Source organism: Sus scrofa, chromosome 6, assembly GCF_054392235.1.
Source record: "Sus scrofa isolate SSC_HxYL_T2T_F1_AM1 chromosome 6, Sscrofa_HxYL_maternal_Yorkshire_Landrace_v2.0, whole genome shotgun sequence".
NCBI lineage: Eukaryota > Metazoa > Chordata > Mammalia > Artiodactyla > Suidae > Sus > Sus scrofa.
In genome coordinates this window covers 94,760,549-94,776,104 of record NC_139388.1, presented here as the reverse complement: position 1 = coordinate 94,776,104, position 15,556 = coordinate 94,760,549, and the positions used below count along the sequence as shown (strand labels likewise).

General features: G+C 47.7%; 1 protein-coding gene across 10 annotated transcripts in view; it reads left to right on the top strand.

Annotated features, from left to right (window-relative positions):
* CSMD2 (CUB and Sushi multiple domains 2) overlaps positions 1–15,556 on the top strand; it is a 646,878-nt gene that overhangs the window by 115,717 nt on the left and 515,605 nt on the right. For 9 of the 10 annotated variants that reach the window (XM_084963760.1, XM_084963751.1, XM_084963750.1 and 6 more), the window contains exon 3: positions 2,063–2,175. In XM_084963760.1, the coding sequence (XP_084819886.1) occupies positions 2,063–2,175 (113 nt within the window). Of the gene's footprint in view, positions 1–488; positions 627–2,062; positions 2,176–15,556 lie in introns of those variants that run through there. The other variant, XM_084963756.1, reaches the window with a different exon arrangement.

Genomic DNA, 15,556 nt, shown 5'->3' with positions numbered 1-15,556 from the left:
AGGGAGGGAGGGAGGAAGGAGGGAGGAAGAGAAAGAGGAAAAGCAAGAGAGAGGGAAGGAGGGAGGAGAGAAATAAAGGAAAGGGAAACAAAGGAAAAAGGAGGAAGAGGAAAGAAAGAAGTACAGATGTGGGCTTATGTAACTGGGTGCTGCAAAGGTAGCTCTTTCTGTGCGGCTGGATTAAGAGTCTGCACAATACATCATCAGCGTTGTGTCTCTCCTCTTACCACTCAGCTTTGTCTCTATCTGTATGAGATATCATTTTCTCTAAAGCAGATAGTCTCTGTGTAATGATAAGAAAAAACTGCTGGCAATCCCGAGCTTACATTCTAGTGATTTAGAACCTCCAAATAAAAGACTCTGCAAATCATCTCCCATGGAAGGAGTCAGAATGACTCTGCTGCGGCTACGTCCCCTCTTCTCTCTGCTCTGTGCTTTGAACCCATCCATAAAGATGAGAGATGTGCCACGATTCATCCTTTGTCCAGGTCTGTGGCCAGTGAGCTGGGAGGGTACCTGTCAGAAGCCCATGCAATGGCAGCTCTCTAGAAGAATGATGGATAGAAGCCAAATGGAAAGACCTTCCCCAGCATAAGAGGATTAAAAAAATAGTTTGTTTCCTTTTGGTATGTATGGTTTCATTGTTTTACATATAAATTTTTGACCCATGTGAGAAGGTGAGGGAGAGACAGGAAGATGGGACAGAGAAGGGGAGAAAATATAAGGGATCCTTTGCTGGGTGTTTTGATATCTGAAGAGAAGATGACTTGGTCACCTATTTCACACTTTGATTACTCTTCCTTAAGTTTATTCTGAGTTAACGGGAATCTGACAAGATTAGGTTGGTGGGAAGGGCACGGGCTTCACCTAGCACAGGGCTTTTCATGGTGGGCATTAGTAAATATTTAATTTAATTTGTTTGAACCCAATACTCATGCCCTCCAGGGACACCTGGATGTCCAGATATTATATAGCACTGGGAGGCATAGAGATGGAGCCAATAGCACCGCAGATATCCCAAACTGCCTAAAAATGGTGGTAAAGGTACACCTTGAATTCCATCTCAGAGTCTTGCCAGGTGGGGCAAGGCAGATGAGCCTCAGGGACAAAGGACAAATGTGGCAGGAGCCTGGTCACCCCACCACCACCACCACCGTTGTGCACCATCACATCACCTGTGGGGGCCATTGTGTGTGGACACCCAGCAGTGGACAACTGCTTTCCTAAAATATGTCCCCAGGTGTTCAGTGAAAGCTTCACTATTTTATCTTTTTACCATTAGAAGAATCTTTTAAAAATGACTCTCTTGTGCTAAAAACATATTATTTCAGGTTCAACAATTCCTTTTGTTTCACCCCTGTTTCTTTTTGCTCCCTTAACTTGCAGGAGAAAAATGTGAAGCGTTTAAACTTTAAAAGCACGTAGGATATGATTCCATTTGTATGAAATTATTTCATTGAATATGATTCGAACTACTGATCCCTTCCATCTCTTTGTATGTCAACTGCCAGGAATGATTATTTCTAGATTGCATTGGGTTTTTATTTTTGGCTTTCATCTCTTAAAAATAATAAGCCCTTATCATTTCTCTAAAAGCAGTAGAACTACTCCTTTTAAAGAATAAAGTCTATGATGAGAAGCATCCCCATTCCGCTACGTAGAGTTGGACATATTTTCCTCCATATGTGACTAAATATTGTCTATTGGCGATTATTTGTTGTAAATTTGTAGCGAAGTCTATCCAGAGCCTCAAGGGACCTCAGCCAGAAAGGGAAGAGTCAGGAGAAGAAACTGGAGGAGGAGAGAGACATAAGTAAGGCAGGCTTCCAGGGTTGGGGGTAGCCCATGGCTTCAGGGAAATAGCCCTCCGTATTTCTAGGGCTGGTCTCCATCAGTTCTGCTGGGAATTCCTTCATCTTGGAACACCTTGCATGTTCCTGGAGTTCGGCTTCTTCCATATCCCTCCCTGTGCCTAGATCAGCACTGCACATCCAGCAGGCGCTCAGTAAATGCAGTTCCCAACAGGGACATCCTCCCTCAATCTCACCTCTTTGTCTTTCAGACTCACTGGCTTTCAGCTGCCGGCCACCATCGTCAGCGCTGCCACCACCCTCTCTCTGCGCCTCATCAGTGACTATGCAGTCAGCGCGCAGGGTTTTCATGCCAGCTACGAAGGTAGGTGCCTCGCCCGGCCACGGGAGTCCGATGTGTGAGGTCCCGGTCACCGCAGGCGGGACTGCGCTGCTCTCAGCCGTCTCGAAGGGCATCTTCAGATTCAGAGCTTGAGTCTGTCCTAACGAGGCTGGTTGCTAACCAGTAACTCAGTTACTTAAATTGCCCCTGCCGTGTTTCTGGGAAACTGAGACGTGAAATCAAAACTGAGCTGCAGTCCTTTATCCTGAGGGCCTGGTGACATCTCCTTCTCTCCCCTTAACTGAGTTTTGTTGTGTTTTTCTTTTTTTTTTTTTTTAATTGGGTTTTCTCTTGGGCTTCATTGTATCATAAGGTGCCTCAGCTTGGTTTTGGAAATAAGAGAGATATAAGCCCTAGTAAAAGACATAAAATGAGTAGCTGAAAAAATTTTTTTTGCTCACTCTAGTGCAAAGAGTCAGTTTTATGTCATTCAGAGAAGAACAATCAATTTTTCCTTAATAGCACAGATAAGGGTTTCTTGGTTTGAGTTATGCAAATAATTTCCACTTCTCTCAGCCTGTTTAAATATGGTGTTAGCATTCAAATTAACACTAATATCTTCAGATTATACACTATTATTATTATTAACTTTATTATGTTAGTTCAGAAGGTGGTACTTCTAGATCGCTGTCATTTCCCTGGGAAATTTCCATCTCATTAATAGGTAATTATGCTGCTCCTGGCTAGACCTACACTGCTATTTCGTGTTGAGATCATTAATAGGCATATTTTAAGACTGTTAATGATAATTAATAACAATAATGACATAACACCCTAGTAAAGCATGCCAGTTATTCAAAAGCTTTCTTCCTCTTGCCTGTAAGAACTTAAAGAATAAGCGATGCTTTCTTGAATAAAGCTATAGCAATATAGAAATAGATACCCTCTTTGTCTTGGCTAGGAGTACACCATGGAAAGAAGGCATATCCTACCTCCTTGGCAAAATTCACCGCTTTTAGCAAGGAGTATGGGGGACAGTTTGGTGCCTTAACCTAAGTGACAGAGGGCTCCTGAGAAGGTCTCAGTTATTTTTAACTAAAAGTACTGAGAAGGTTCCAGAGAAAGTTTGCTACACCTTTAACTGAGGGCTTCAGACCTAACTCCAGATTGATTTAATTGAGGGCTCCTGAGACGACCTACCATGTCTTTAAAGTGAATTCTTCTAAGATAGCCTAATTTCTTTGAAAAAATAATCAGTTCTTCCCAAATCAGCCTGTGAGCTTGGTTCTCCTGGTTATGTCCTCACCCTGAACCTTTGGCCTTGAATCCAAACTACTTCTCTTCGAGTCTAAGCTACAACCTCCTAAGAGAGGCCTCTTCAGAAGCTTCTTCTACTCCATGTTGGCTTTGAGGAGACTGACTGTATTTGGGAATGGTGGGGGCAGTGAGACAGTGACACTAGAGGTGGTGACAGCAGATATCCCAGGAGGCACTGACACAGGGGGATCCGGCTGGACCCTCCTGGTGTCCTTGTAGGTATTTGTCTGAGACCTGGACTTTTGTGAGGCTTTTGGAAAAAAGTGTCCTACTGAACTCTGACCACACTACCCCCTCCCTGGGAAAAAATGTCAAGTGCTTCTCCATCAGGAGGAGCAGAGGTGAAGCTGCATTGAGAGAGCCCTTTAAAATAAGAGGTTTTACCTTTCCACAGAAAAGAAAATCATGGACTTGCAGAATAGACTTGTGGTTGCCAAGGGGGAGGAGAAGGGAGAGGGGTGGTTGGGGAGCTTAGGGTTAATAGATACAAACTATTGCCTTTGGAATGGATTAGCAATGAGATCCTGCTGTGAGGCACTGGGAACTATGTCTAGTCACTTATGATGGAGCATGATAATGTGAGAAAATAGAATGTGTACATGTAGGAGTTCCCGTCCTGGCGCAGTGGTTAACGAATCCAACTAGGAACCATGAGGTTGCGGGTTCGATCTCTGGCCTTGCTCAGTGGGTTAGGGATCTGGCATTGCTGTGAGCTGAGGTATGGGTCGCAGACGCAGCTCGGATCCTGTGTTGCTGTGGCTCTGGCGTAGGCCGGCGGCTACAGCTCTGATTGGACCCCTAGCCTGGGAACCTCCATATACCTCAGGAGTGGCCCTAGAAAAGGCAAAAAGACAAAAAAAAATTAAAAAAATAAAATTTAAAAAAAGATGTAAGGGTTTGTATTTCCAATTCCACTCTCAAGGGTACAAATAAAGTATACTTATTAGTGGGAAAAAAAAAAAAAAAACCAGAGGTTCTAGCCTGGAATTCATGGGGAAGTTACCGTAGGGCATCAAATGTCTGCAAACCCCTTGTAAATTGAAGCGTCATTCCAAATGTAGAAGGGAGTGTGTATTTTTTTTTTCTTGGGAAGGTCTAGAACAGGGATCAACAAAATATGAACCCCCTGGCTCAATCCAGCTCCTGACATGTTTTTGTAAAGAAAGTTTTATCAGAACACAGCCAAGGAGTTCCCATTGTGGCGCAGCACTAAAGAACTCGACTGGTATCCATGAGGATGAGGGTTCAATCCCTGGCCTTGATCAGTGGGTTAAGGATCTGGTGTTGCCGTGAGCTGTGGTGTAGATCACAGATGTGGCTCGGATCCCACATTGCTGTCACTGTGGTGTAGGCTTTGCAGCCGCTGCTCCAATTCAGCCCCTAGCCTGGGAACTTCCATATGCCACGGGTGTGGCTCTGAAAAGCCAAAAAAAAAAAAAAAAAAAAGAGGAACACAGCCAAGCCCATTTACGGACATTGTCTATGACTGTTTGTATGCACTACAACTTCGGAATTGAGTTTTTGCCACAGAGACCACACAGCCTGCAAAATCAAAAATATTTACCATCTGGCCCTTTACAGAAAAAGTTTGATGACCCCTAGTCTAGAGCTGTGTTATCCTCTACAGTAGTATTTAATCGTATGCCATTGTCAATATTTAAATTAATAAAAATTCAAGAAAGTTTGAAACTCAGTTTCTCAGTTGTGCTAGCCTCCTGCCAAGTGTTTGGCTGCCCCACGTGGCTGGTGGCTTCCATACTGGGCAGCACAGCTAGAGAACATTTCTATCGTTGCAGAAAATCCTTTTAGATGGGGCCGAGCTAGGGCTTCCTTCAGATTTATGAAGGGTCTGTGATTCAAACAAGGTTACAAAACATTAGGGTAAAGTGGAAGGCAGTGGGTCCCTCCTCCCAGCTGCCTGGCTCAGCAGAAGAAGGACCAGTGGGGCAAAGGGAAGGCCCTGCCCTATCTCAGCCACATAATGGGATCAGGTCTCTTAATCATTGGCACTGAGAGGACAGAGGCTCCAGGTGAGGCCCAGGCAAACAGGTTGCTCTAGCTGAGTGAGTCTCTCTCTGCAGTCACCTGGGCAGGGTTTCTGCCAACCCCACAGCCTGGGGATCTTTGTGCTCCCTGGCAGAGTGGCTCCCAGATGTTGGGGCTGCCAAGAGAGACAGGTGCAGGGAAGCCAAGGCTGGGGCTGTCACCAAATCTCACTGATCTGGCTCAGGACTGGACCATGGGGCAATTGTGCATCCAGAGCAGTTCACATTGCACTGACGTCTGGGAAACCCATCGTGGAGGGGCCAGGAGGGACCATGGGAAGAACCAGGAGGAACTGGTGACCAACCGCATGACCTGTTGCATCCACAGCCATCCTGGGTCCTTTCTGTCACTGGACTTATCAACAAGGCACAGGATAATCCCATATTTAGGGATTTATTGATAAAAGAGTCCTTGGATCTATAACTGACCAACTGGGTAAACTTGGGAAGGTTTTTTTAAACTCCCTGGGCCTCACTGAGGGGAAAGGGTGATCCAGTGATCCACAAGACAATGAAGATCTGGCTCTCAGGGAAAGAAGTCATCTCCTCCCCATGGCAGAGCCCACCTTAGTCATTTTTGCCAGACAGCAAGCAGACAGACAGACAGACAGGCTCTAGAGGAAACCCACTCCCACCCCCCACCATCAGCTCGGACTGCCTCCAATCAGCAGCCTCCTCACATTCACTATCCTGGATGTCGCTGGACCTGTTTAAAAACAACATCAGGGCCCTGCTTTCTGTAGCTCCCCTTGGCTGATGTCCCCGAAAAGTCTGCTATCAAAGGGAGTTTGATCCTCCTCCACCCTCCTTGGGAGAGTGAGAAGTGCAGATAAGGAACTGAACTGCTGCAAGGGATTTGGAAGGAAGGTGAAGTCAGGTGAAGGGTGTCAGCTCCTCGCTGCTGCTGCTTCAAGGGGAAGATCAAAAAGGCCAGTCGTCAAAGCCTGAGATGACAGGAGATGCTTGAGTTGTAATCCCCGGGGGCAGGAGTGCGGGCTGTGGCTGTGGACGGGTGGGGAGGGGATCAACTTGTATGAAGCACTGACTCTGTGCCAGGCACTTTACATACATTATCTCATTTAATCCCCACGGCAGCCTGCTGGACAGACCTCACTATCTCCATCTTACAGATGTTCGAGCAGGGACGCAGGAGTTTTGTGTTCAGCTTTAAAGCTACTTGAGGGCCAGGGGTTTGAATGTGGCCTTTTCTGAACTCCCTGCAGAACTCCTAGAGGAAAGCAGACTGGTGACTCCCGCTCATGGGCAGGTAAACCGAAGCTCTCAGAGGCAGGGAGGACATACAAAGCCTTTCTTAATCTTAGATCACCTCCAGGCTGGTGTCGGTCATCCCAGGGAGGTGACAAGAGATGTGTCCAGGGCTTCTCAGCTAGGGTTGCCAGATAAAATAAAGGCTGCCTGGTTAATTGGATTTTTAGATTCTTTGAATTTTTTAAAATTTGGAAACATTTTAATATAAGTATATCCCAAATATTTCGTGGGATATACTTACACTAAAATTTTTACCTCTTGTTTGACTGAAATTCGCATGTCACAGAGCATTGTGTATTTTTATTGGCTACATCTGGCAACCCCATTCCCAGCTCTGAGCCCACTTACCCACTCCTCTTCCTGGCACCTGGAACTGCCCCTGTCCAGCTCTTCCCAGCTCTGGCTGCCCACCCACTCCAGGGAACCGGGCCTCATCTTGCCCTTCCAGTGAGCATCCATTTGACACCTCTCTGCACCCCCTACCCATGTGCACAGAGATGCAAATCCATGTCCCTTGGGTTACGTGTATATGCAGTTTGTAGGCTGGTTAATAAAGCTGACTATGCTAATGAAAGTAGCTCTGTTTGCCCTTCCTAATGAATATCAGTGAAGGATCCACTGTGGTTTGTCTACACCACAATTATTTAACCAGTCACCTTCCATGGACATTTAAGTGAAGAACATCCTTGTACATACAATTTAAAGCCTTGTCTAGTTATCTTAGAATAAATTCTCGAAAGTGCAGTTGCAGGGTCAGAGAGTGTGTCGATTTTCTGTTTTAATACATAATCCCACAGGGTCTGTAGGAAGAGTACTGAGACACACCTCCACTGAGAGGGCGTAAGAGTGCCCAGCCCCCCCTCTTTGCCTATGTTGCGTGTTGGGGAGTTTTAAGTTAGGTTCATTGATTAATGTGGGAGAGATGAAATCTCATTTGTGCTTATAATTTGCATCTCTCTGATGAAAGGGAAGGTTGCGCACCTGCCATCACTTTCTGGCCTTTTGTAGATCATTTTGTAAATTGCCTGTCCCTGTCTCTGCCTACTTTTCTTTAGGGGTGTTAGTGTTTTTTTTTTTTCCTTCTTATCCCTTTTGCAAGCAGTTTGTATATTAAGGATATGAATATTATGTTTCCTTTTGATGTGCCAACATTTTAATTTTGATGTCACAAATTTTTTAATTTTTAATTTTTCCCTTATCATCGTGGGTGTTATGCTTAGAAAGGCCTTTTCCATGCCAAGATCAGTTAAATACTCATTTCAATGTTCCTCTTTATTCTTATAGCATTTTATTTTTCCACTGCACTTTTTTTTCTTTTTTCTTTTTTTAAGGGCCGTAGCTGCAGCACATGGAAGTTCCTAGGCTAGGGGTTGAATTGGAGCTGCAGCTGCCAGCCTACACCATAGTCACAGCAATGCCAGATCTGAACCAAATCTGTGACCTACACTGCAGCTCGTGGCAGCACCAGATCCCTAACCCACTGAGTGAGGCAAGGGATCGAATCTGCATCCTCAGATACCAGGTTCTTTATTTTCTTTCTTGTAAACTCAGATTCTTTGGAGTAAAGCAGGCTTTTATGTTCACAAGGTTATTTGTGAATTGCAAAATATTAGCCCCTGTATCCCCCCATTCAGTCTGGGCTACCACAATCAGACAGACGGAAAACACAAGGATGCTTTCTTCTTGCGTCTGTTGTGGAAACCTGAGTAGCAGGAGTTCCCGTTGTGGCGCAGCAGAGACGAATCCGACTAGGAACCATGAAGTTGCGGGTTCGATCCCTCGCCTCACGCAGTGGGTTAAGGATCCGGCATTACTGTGAGCTGGGGTGTAGGTCACAGACTTGGCTCGGATCTGGTGTTGCTGTGGCTCTGGCGTAGGCCGGCAGCTACAGCTCCGATTAGACCCCTAGCCTGGGAACCTCTATATGCTGTGAGTGCAGCCCTAGAAAAGGCAAAAAGACAAAAAAAAAAAAAAAAAAAAAAAAAAAAGAAAAGAAAGAAAGAAAGAAAGAAAAAGAAAAAGAAACCTGAGTAGCAGACAGTAACTGCTCCAGCCCTGTCAAGTAGATGCATTCTAGTCAGGTTCTTAACCAACTGAGCCACAACGGGAGCTCCCCATTGCACTTTTAAATCCCTCTGGAATTCAGCAGTGTTTGTCATAGCTTCAGTGACTTTCTGGCTGTGACTCTTCAGCACTCGTGGTGTGTCTTTCTGTCTGTCTTTCAGTATGTGGGAGCCTCTTACTTCCTGATTTGCCCCCCTCTCCACCGGAGGTGTTCTCTCCCTGGTGTTTCTAGTCTCGCTGCCCTTTAGACATCGTTTCTCCCACCAAAGCTCTCAGGCTTCACACCATCCACACATAATTCTCAGTCATTGTGTGGGATTGGTTCTGTCTCTCCCAGGCTGATCAGCAAGTAAACAAGAGTTATAAGCACATCAGAAATGTCAATTAGAGTCTCTGCGGGTTTTAATGCCTAATCCTAGCTGCCCCTTTTGCATTTTTGCAGCATTAATCTTGAGCAGTCATTCTGTCAAGGCGAGCTCATCTCTGGGCACTGGCTCTCAGGCTATTTAGGTCTGTTTCATCATCTAGATCTAATAACAGGTATTTCTGTTTGGCTAAATCTAACTGTCATCTTGGGTTCTTACTTTCAAAGATATGAAAGTCTTCCTTAAAAACCAGACCTGTTTCATTTCATTTATTATCCCCACATGGAATTGAGAAGGACAAGGAACACTTGTTTTCGCCAACTCCCTGGTAACCCTAAGGGAAGAGGCTGCGTAGTACAATGATTAAGACCTTAGGTTCTGGATTCCAACATATCTAGAATCAGATCCCATCTCTGCCACTCACTTGCTGTGTGACTTTGGGCACGTTACTGCATTTCTCTGAGCTCTGGCCTCTGCATCTGTAAAATCCAGGTAAGACTAATGCTTCCCAGAGTTGTGAAGATTGAGAATAGAACGCACCACTTGCAGGATGTGCTCAGCACAGGGACTGGCAGAGTGTTGGTGCTCGATTCAGTTTAGCTAATTCATGAAGTCCCTCTCCACCTCCTCTCACTGGCCTGGGATTATTTCAGGAGATGGAAAAAAAGATTTGTCAACTCCATAGTTCAGAGTCCCAGCCCCAACCCAGCCCCTTGGCCCCTAAGTTTGCATAAAATCCTCAAGCCACTTGTTCATGGTGTGTCTGTGCTTCCGAGCAGACCATTCCTTGTGAGGGAAAGGAGCAGAGAGGTCTCCACATCCTCGAGCTTCAGCCTTGCCCAAGAGGGTGCCCATTGGTTGGGGGTGAGGTCGAAGGCTCTGCCCCCTGGTATATTGGAGCTGATACAGCCAATGCCGGGGACTTCACGGCCTCTTCTCTTTGTATCAGAGATGTTGGCTTGAGGGCTAATGGTGCTTAGTGACACATCAGCAGACCCCAGACTGGGGGTCATGGACGTGAAGGCTGTGACTGTCTCTATACACACACACACACACACACACACACGCGTGCGCACGTGTACACACACACCCCTATGAACCCAAATGCCCTTTTCCATCTTTTTTCCATCTAATTCAGAGGCCCTGAAGCCTACCCATGTACCTCTAGTCCACCTGAAGAACTGAGCCCGGAGAGGTGGTCATCACACATCAGGTTGATGGCAGAGATTCTTTAATTCACTGAGCGAACCTGGATTGAGCGCCTACTGTGTGCCGTCCTGATGCTTCCGCCCAGCCTCATCCCCATAGTCACGATTTGCCCCCACGCACCCACATGTCCCAAAGGGGGCAGAATAGCGGAGGAGAAGCTCGATTTCACGCCATGTCTTGGTGAACTTTTGCTCCCCGGGCAAGGTCAGCAATGTCACCTCCCCCTAGGGGCCACAACGTGGTGAAACAGGGTCAAATAGATGCATCTGCATGGGATAGACAAACGGAGATGGAGCGCCCTGGGTCATTCTATCAGCAGAGGCAGGCTGGGGACAGAGTGTGCTTTTTTGGCTTTGGGAGGAGGAGGTGGAGCTGGGGTGATGGTGTCACTTTGCACACAGGGAAATGGAGGTTTCATTCCCTCCTGTAATTAGACCTGCTGATTCCCCTCTCCCGGCCTCTCACACAGTGTCCTCATTCTGAGAGAATTCCCCAGTTCTGGAACGTTCTGCAGAGATCTCAAAATTGGGCTAATGGAAGCTATTTGACCATATACATATATGCCCTGAATATGCAATTTGCACCACTCAGGCCCGACCAACAGGCCTGGCGAGGCCTTGTCTTGGGTGGGAGGCCACGCACATCCATTTCCTCTGCCCTGGAGGGGACAGTGTGTGCTTCCTGAGTGAACCTGCTCCATTTCTGAGGGCTCCGCCTTGGGAGTTGGAGAACATTCCTTTTAATCAGTACTGCAGAGGAGCAAATGAACACAGAGATGTGACATTTGAGACAAACTGGGCAGCATTTCTCCGTAAGTGGGGGGTCGGCATGAATTTCGTAGCGCGTCCTCGATTATCCCACAAAGAGTTCATCATGCATAGTGATATTTACGCCCTTGGGGGAAGACTATGCCCATAGCTTGAAGGTGGTATTATCCCAAATTCTAGTGCCCTGACCTTCCTCACGTCAGGGTGGCAGAAGTCAAGGTGAGGAGGGGGAAGGAGTGCTTTCAGGTGGCTGGAGGACCTGCAGGTAAAGTCCACTTGGCTTCTCTGTCCCTGTTCATTCATTCATTTCCTCAACAGATATTTATGGCCTACCTGCTCTACGCTAGGTCCCGAGCTAGACCCTGAGGACCATGAGTGAATAAGGGGACCCCATCTTCAAGGAGCTCTGAGAGCTACAGTTGTTGGAGAGAAGTGAGAAAGAGGAGAGGAACAGGGGCCAGGACGAGGGAGGTTCAACCCTAGGGGGCGTTGCCACTTTGGCCATCTCCCAACCTCCCAGAGCTGATTTTTTGCAAAAGCGAAGCTGTCCTACCCACCTCAGTGGTTTGTAATGGGGACTGGAAGAGTTAATGCCTGGCAAGTGCCTGGCACAGAGTCTCTAGTCAAGAAACACCAATTTCTTGAGCAAGTGGAGAAAATTCCTCTCATGCCTGGTTGCGTGTCTGGAGGTCAAGTTTGAGCCCTGCCATGTGTGACCCTGGACAAGGTGCTGAGCCTCTCAGCTCCTTCCTATGGGACATGGGACAACCCTCTCTTCCTTTCAAGGGGAGAGTGAGCATTAGCGGTAAGGTACAGAAAGCACCTAGTGTGACATTTGGCACATAGTAGGCACTCAGTCAAAGGAAGCCCTTATACTAGGACCTGGTGTGTTCTGTAGGAATGAAAAAAAGAATTTCTTTCTTGTGATTAAACCTTTGGTCAAGCCTTGTGGTTCTCCAAGAGTAGGTTCTCCTTGCGGTTCGCCTATTTTTTGTTTCTTCTGTTACCGTAATCTCTTAGTCCAGGGCTTGGCACACAGTAGAAACACTGCCTTATTAGCCAGTGCTTGTCTCTCCTAACCTGGATCTCTGCCAGATCCTGATGGTCAGGGGTCTTCCTTTTCAGCATTCAGGTGGTGGCCACAACATGTTATCACTTTTTTTTTTTTCAGGGCCTCACCTGCACACATGGAAGTTCCCAGGTTAGGGGTCAAATGGACCTGCAGCTGCAGGCCTACACCACAGCCACAGCAACACCAGATCGGAGCCTCATCTGTGACCTACCTGCAGCTTGCGGCAATGCCAAATCCTTAACCCACAGAGAGAGGCCAGGGATCGAACTTGCATCCTTTCAGACACTATGTCAGGTTCTTAACCCACTGAACCACAACAGGAAGTCTGACTAATCACGTCTTAATTCATTCTCTCTGCTCCAAGTCTCATTACTTCTCATATAGGGTTTTGGGGCAAATTAGCACCAGTGGCCACTCTGAGAGAACACAGCCCCGTGAGCGTACGGCTCAGTGAATGTAGTCTGGGTTTTAGTTCTCCTCACCCCTCTGCTGGGGCACCCCTTTGCAGTACTCAACCTGAGCAGCTGTACAAGGTGGCCTTCCTCTTGTGAGACCACAGTCACCCACTGTCCCACAGAGTCAAGGAGTTACTAGAGGCAGGGTGCGAGGGTCTTGGAGAGCTTTCACTTAACACCCTCAATGGCTTCCTGGATGGAGTGCAATCTCTTCGCCTGGCCCTCAAAGCCATGGGCATCAGCCCACATCCACCTCCTGCCTCCTCCAGGCACTGGCCTTTGTCTGGTCTTCAGATGCACATGCTCTGTCTCCCCACTCATCCTTCAGGCACGCGGAGTCCCTTCTCCTGAATCTTCCCTCCTCAACGCAGCCACCCTCCTCTGCTTCATATTTTCCTTCCAATCTCTGCTTAAACCAGATCCTGAGTCGGCCCCTGGTGTCCACACTCCCTTTACTTTCCCTCTTGGCTCCCCAAGCATCCCCTTCCATCACACGCATCCCTCGTGTGTGTGTGTGTGTGTGTGTGTTCCCTGTTCCTCGTTTGCATTCTCCCCTCTAGTGCACACTCCTGCACAGCCAGAGCACATGGTAGAGAACCAAGACAAAAGCTCAGGGTCTGGAGGAAGAATCCAGTTAGTAGCCGGTGTGGGACTTTGAGCAGGTCACTTAATCTCCTCTGACCTCTGCTGTCACAGGGGCAATGATAATAATAATCCCTACACCAAAGGATTATCGCTGGGAAAACATGAGGCAGCATGTGTGCCTGATGGGCAAACACTCAGAAAGCAGATGTGGGAGTTCCCATCATGGCTCAGTGGGTAACGAATCTGACTAGGAGCAATGAGGTTGAGGGTTTGATCCCTGGCCTCGCTCAGTGGGTAAGGATCCAGCATTGCCGTGAGCTGCAGTGTAGGTTGCAGACATAGCTTGGATCCCACATTGCTGTGGCTGTGGTATACGCTGGTGGGTACAGCTCTGATTAGACCCCTAGCCTGGGAACCTCCATATGCCATGGGTGCAGCCCTAGAAAAAGGCAAAAAGACAAAGAAAAAAAAAAAAAAGAAAGAAAGAAAGAAAGCAGACATGTGGGCAGTTATGATCATGGTTCACAGCTGCCCCCAGGGTCCAACACATCATAGGTGCTCAATAAACTATGGTTAAATAACTGAGTGGATGAAGGATCATTTCACCCAGTATAAAAGGTCCAGACAGGGAAGGAGATTTGCCCAAGGCTCCTCCATTGAATCCCGGATGCCCTCAGTTAAAAGACACAGTTTTTGTGGGAGGTATCACTAAGAAAGAAAAAGTGCTGCCGATTAAAGTATGACGTGCCATTGATTTTAAGACACATCCCAATTTCAATGATATTTAAATATGGGAAAATGTCCTCCCTAGAACTGATAAAATATGGTAACTGCTTAATTGCTCTTGACCATCCCTCACCTGTGTGAGGCGACCCCTTCTCTGACACAAGGCTCTCCGACGGTCAGGGCTCCTACTTTCAGCATTCAGGTGGTGGCTCTTGCCCGACACGTGATCACCTCTTAATTCGTTCTCTCAGCTCCAAGTCTCATTACTTCTCAATTTTCTGCATTGAACTCTGTTTAACACCTATTAGCGCAGGTCTTCAGCTGATAAATGACCTTCTCGCAGGAGGTGGCAGTATGTGCCAGTCTTGATTCCATCTCCCAAATCTATGCAAAACCCAAACAGAGATCCCTAGGGACCCCTGCCAGCCCCTCCCCTAATGGCCCCCAAGGCACCAAGAATACCACTGGGTAGGGACCTGAATGTGATCTCTCCCATTTGGATGGGCAGCGGGAGGGTCAGCCTTCAACTGCTGCTCTGGCCGTGACCGTAGCTGGACACACTCCTCTGCCTCCTTCCTGTGGACCTGGGTCAGGTGACCCCATCAGCGCTTCCTCCACTGGCCCCACCCTGGAGGTTCAAAGGCGACAGTTCCTTCTAGAGTCTCTTCCTTAGAGGATCTTACCTCCCGACCCATGAGCCGAGCATCAGCAGGGAGAGAACACTGCTTCCTTGCAGAAGTATCAGATTGAATATTCCCATCCCACCTCTTCCCATTAATTGATTGTTTGGCTTTGATTAGCCACTTGTTTTGGATTATTCCTTCCAGCCCTTCCCTTCCTGTGTGGATAATTAAGAGTTGAGCCCACTGACGTTTCATCGGGACGGCGGGGGAGAAAAGCACGTAGGGCGCGGGTGGGAGGTTCTGGTTTGGAGATCTGGTGGTCCGCAGGCTACCTGTCTGTCTCCTTCTGCTTTCCACCTCATTGAATGACAGGCATGTCTGCCAGTTCTGTATCCTCACACACACTCTGGGTCTCTGAGCCCAGGCCCTCAGAGATGAGAGAAACAAAGGTACCAGCTCTTGGTGGGCCCCCTTGACTTGACATGTCCAGCACTGCGGTGGGAGCTTTGTGGACATGTCTACCTCCCAGCAGGCAAGGCCTCAGGAATCCCCATTGTACAGAAGGAAGCGGATGCCCAGAGAAGTTAGTTACCTCGTCTGAGGTTACACAGCACTTAAGGGTCATGCACAGTTTGAAAATCAGTTTGGTTCCAAAGCCCACCTCTGTCCACATGGTGCTGTCTCCCCAGATAAGCCCCATACGGTCCTCCCATGTCTCCTGACCACCCCCCCCCCCAGAAAGGAAGGGGCACTGAGAGGCAGAGGGGCCAGTACGTGATGCGAGGGTTCCTCCAGGGCTGGCCGTCCCCAGCCTGCCCTTGCAGAGGGCGTCTTTGCTGCCTGAGACCCTGACTTGTGGGTGGTGGCTTTGCTTCCCTGCTTCTCAACCCTCCTTCCAGCTCTTCACATCCTGCCCCTCCCTTATG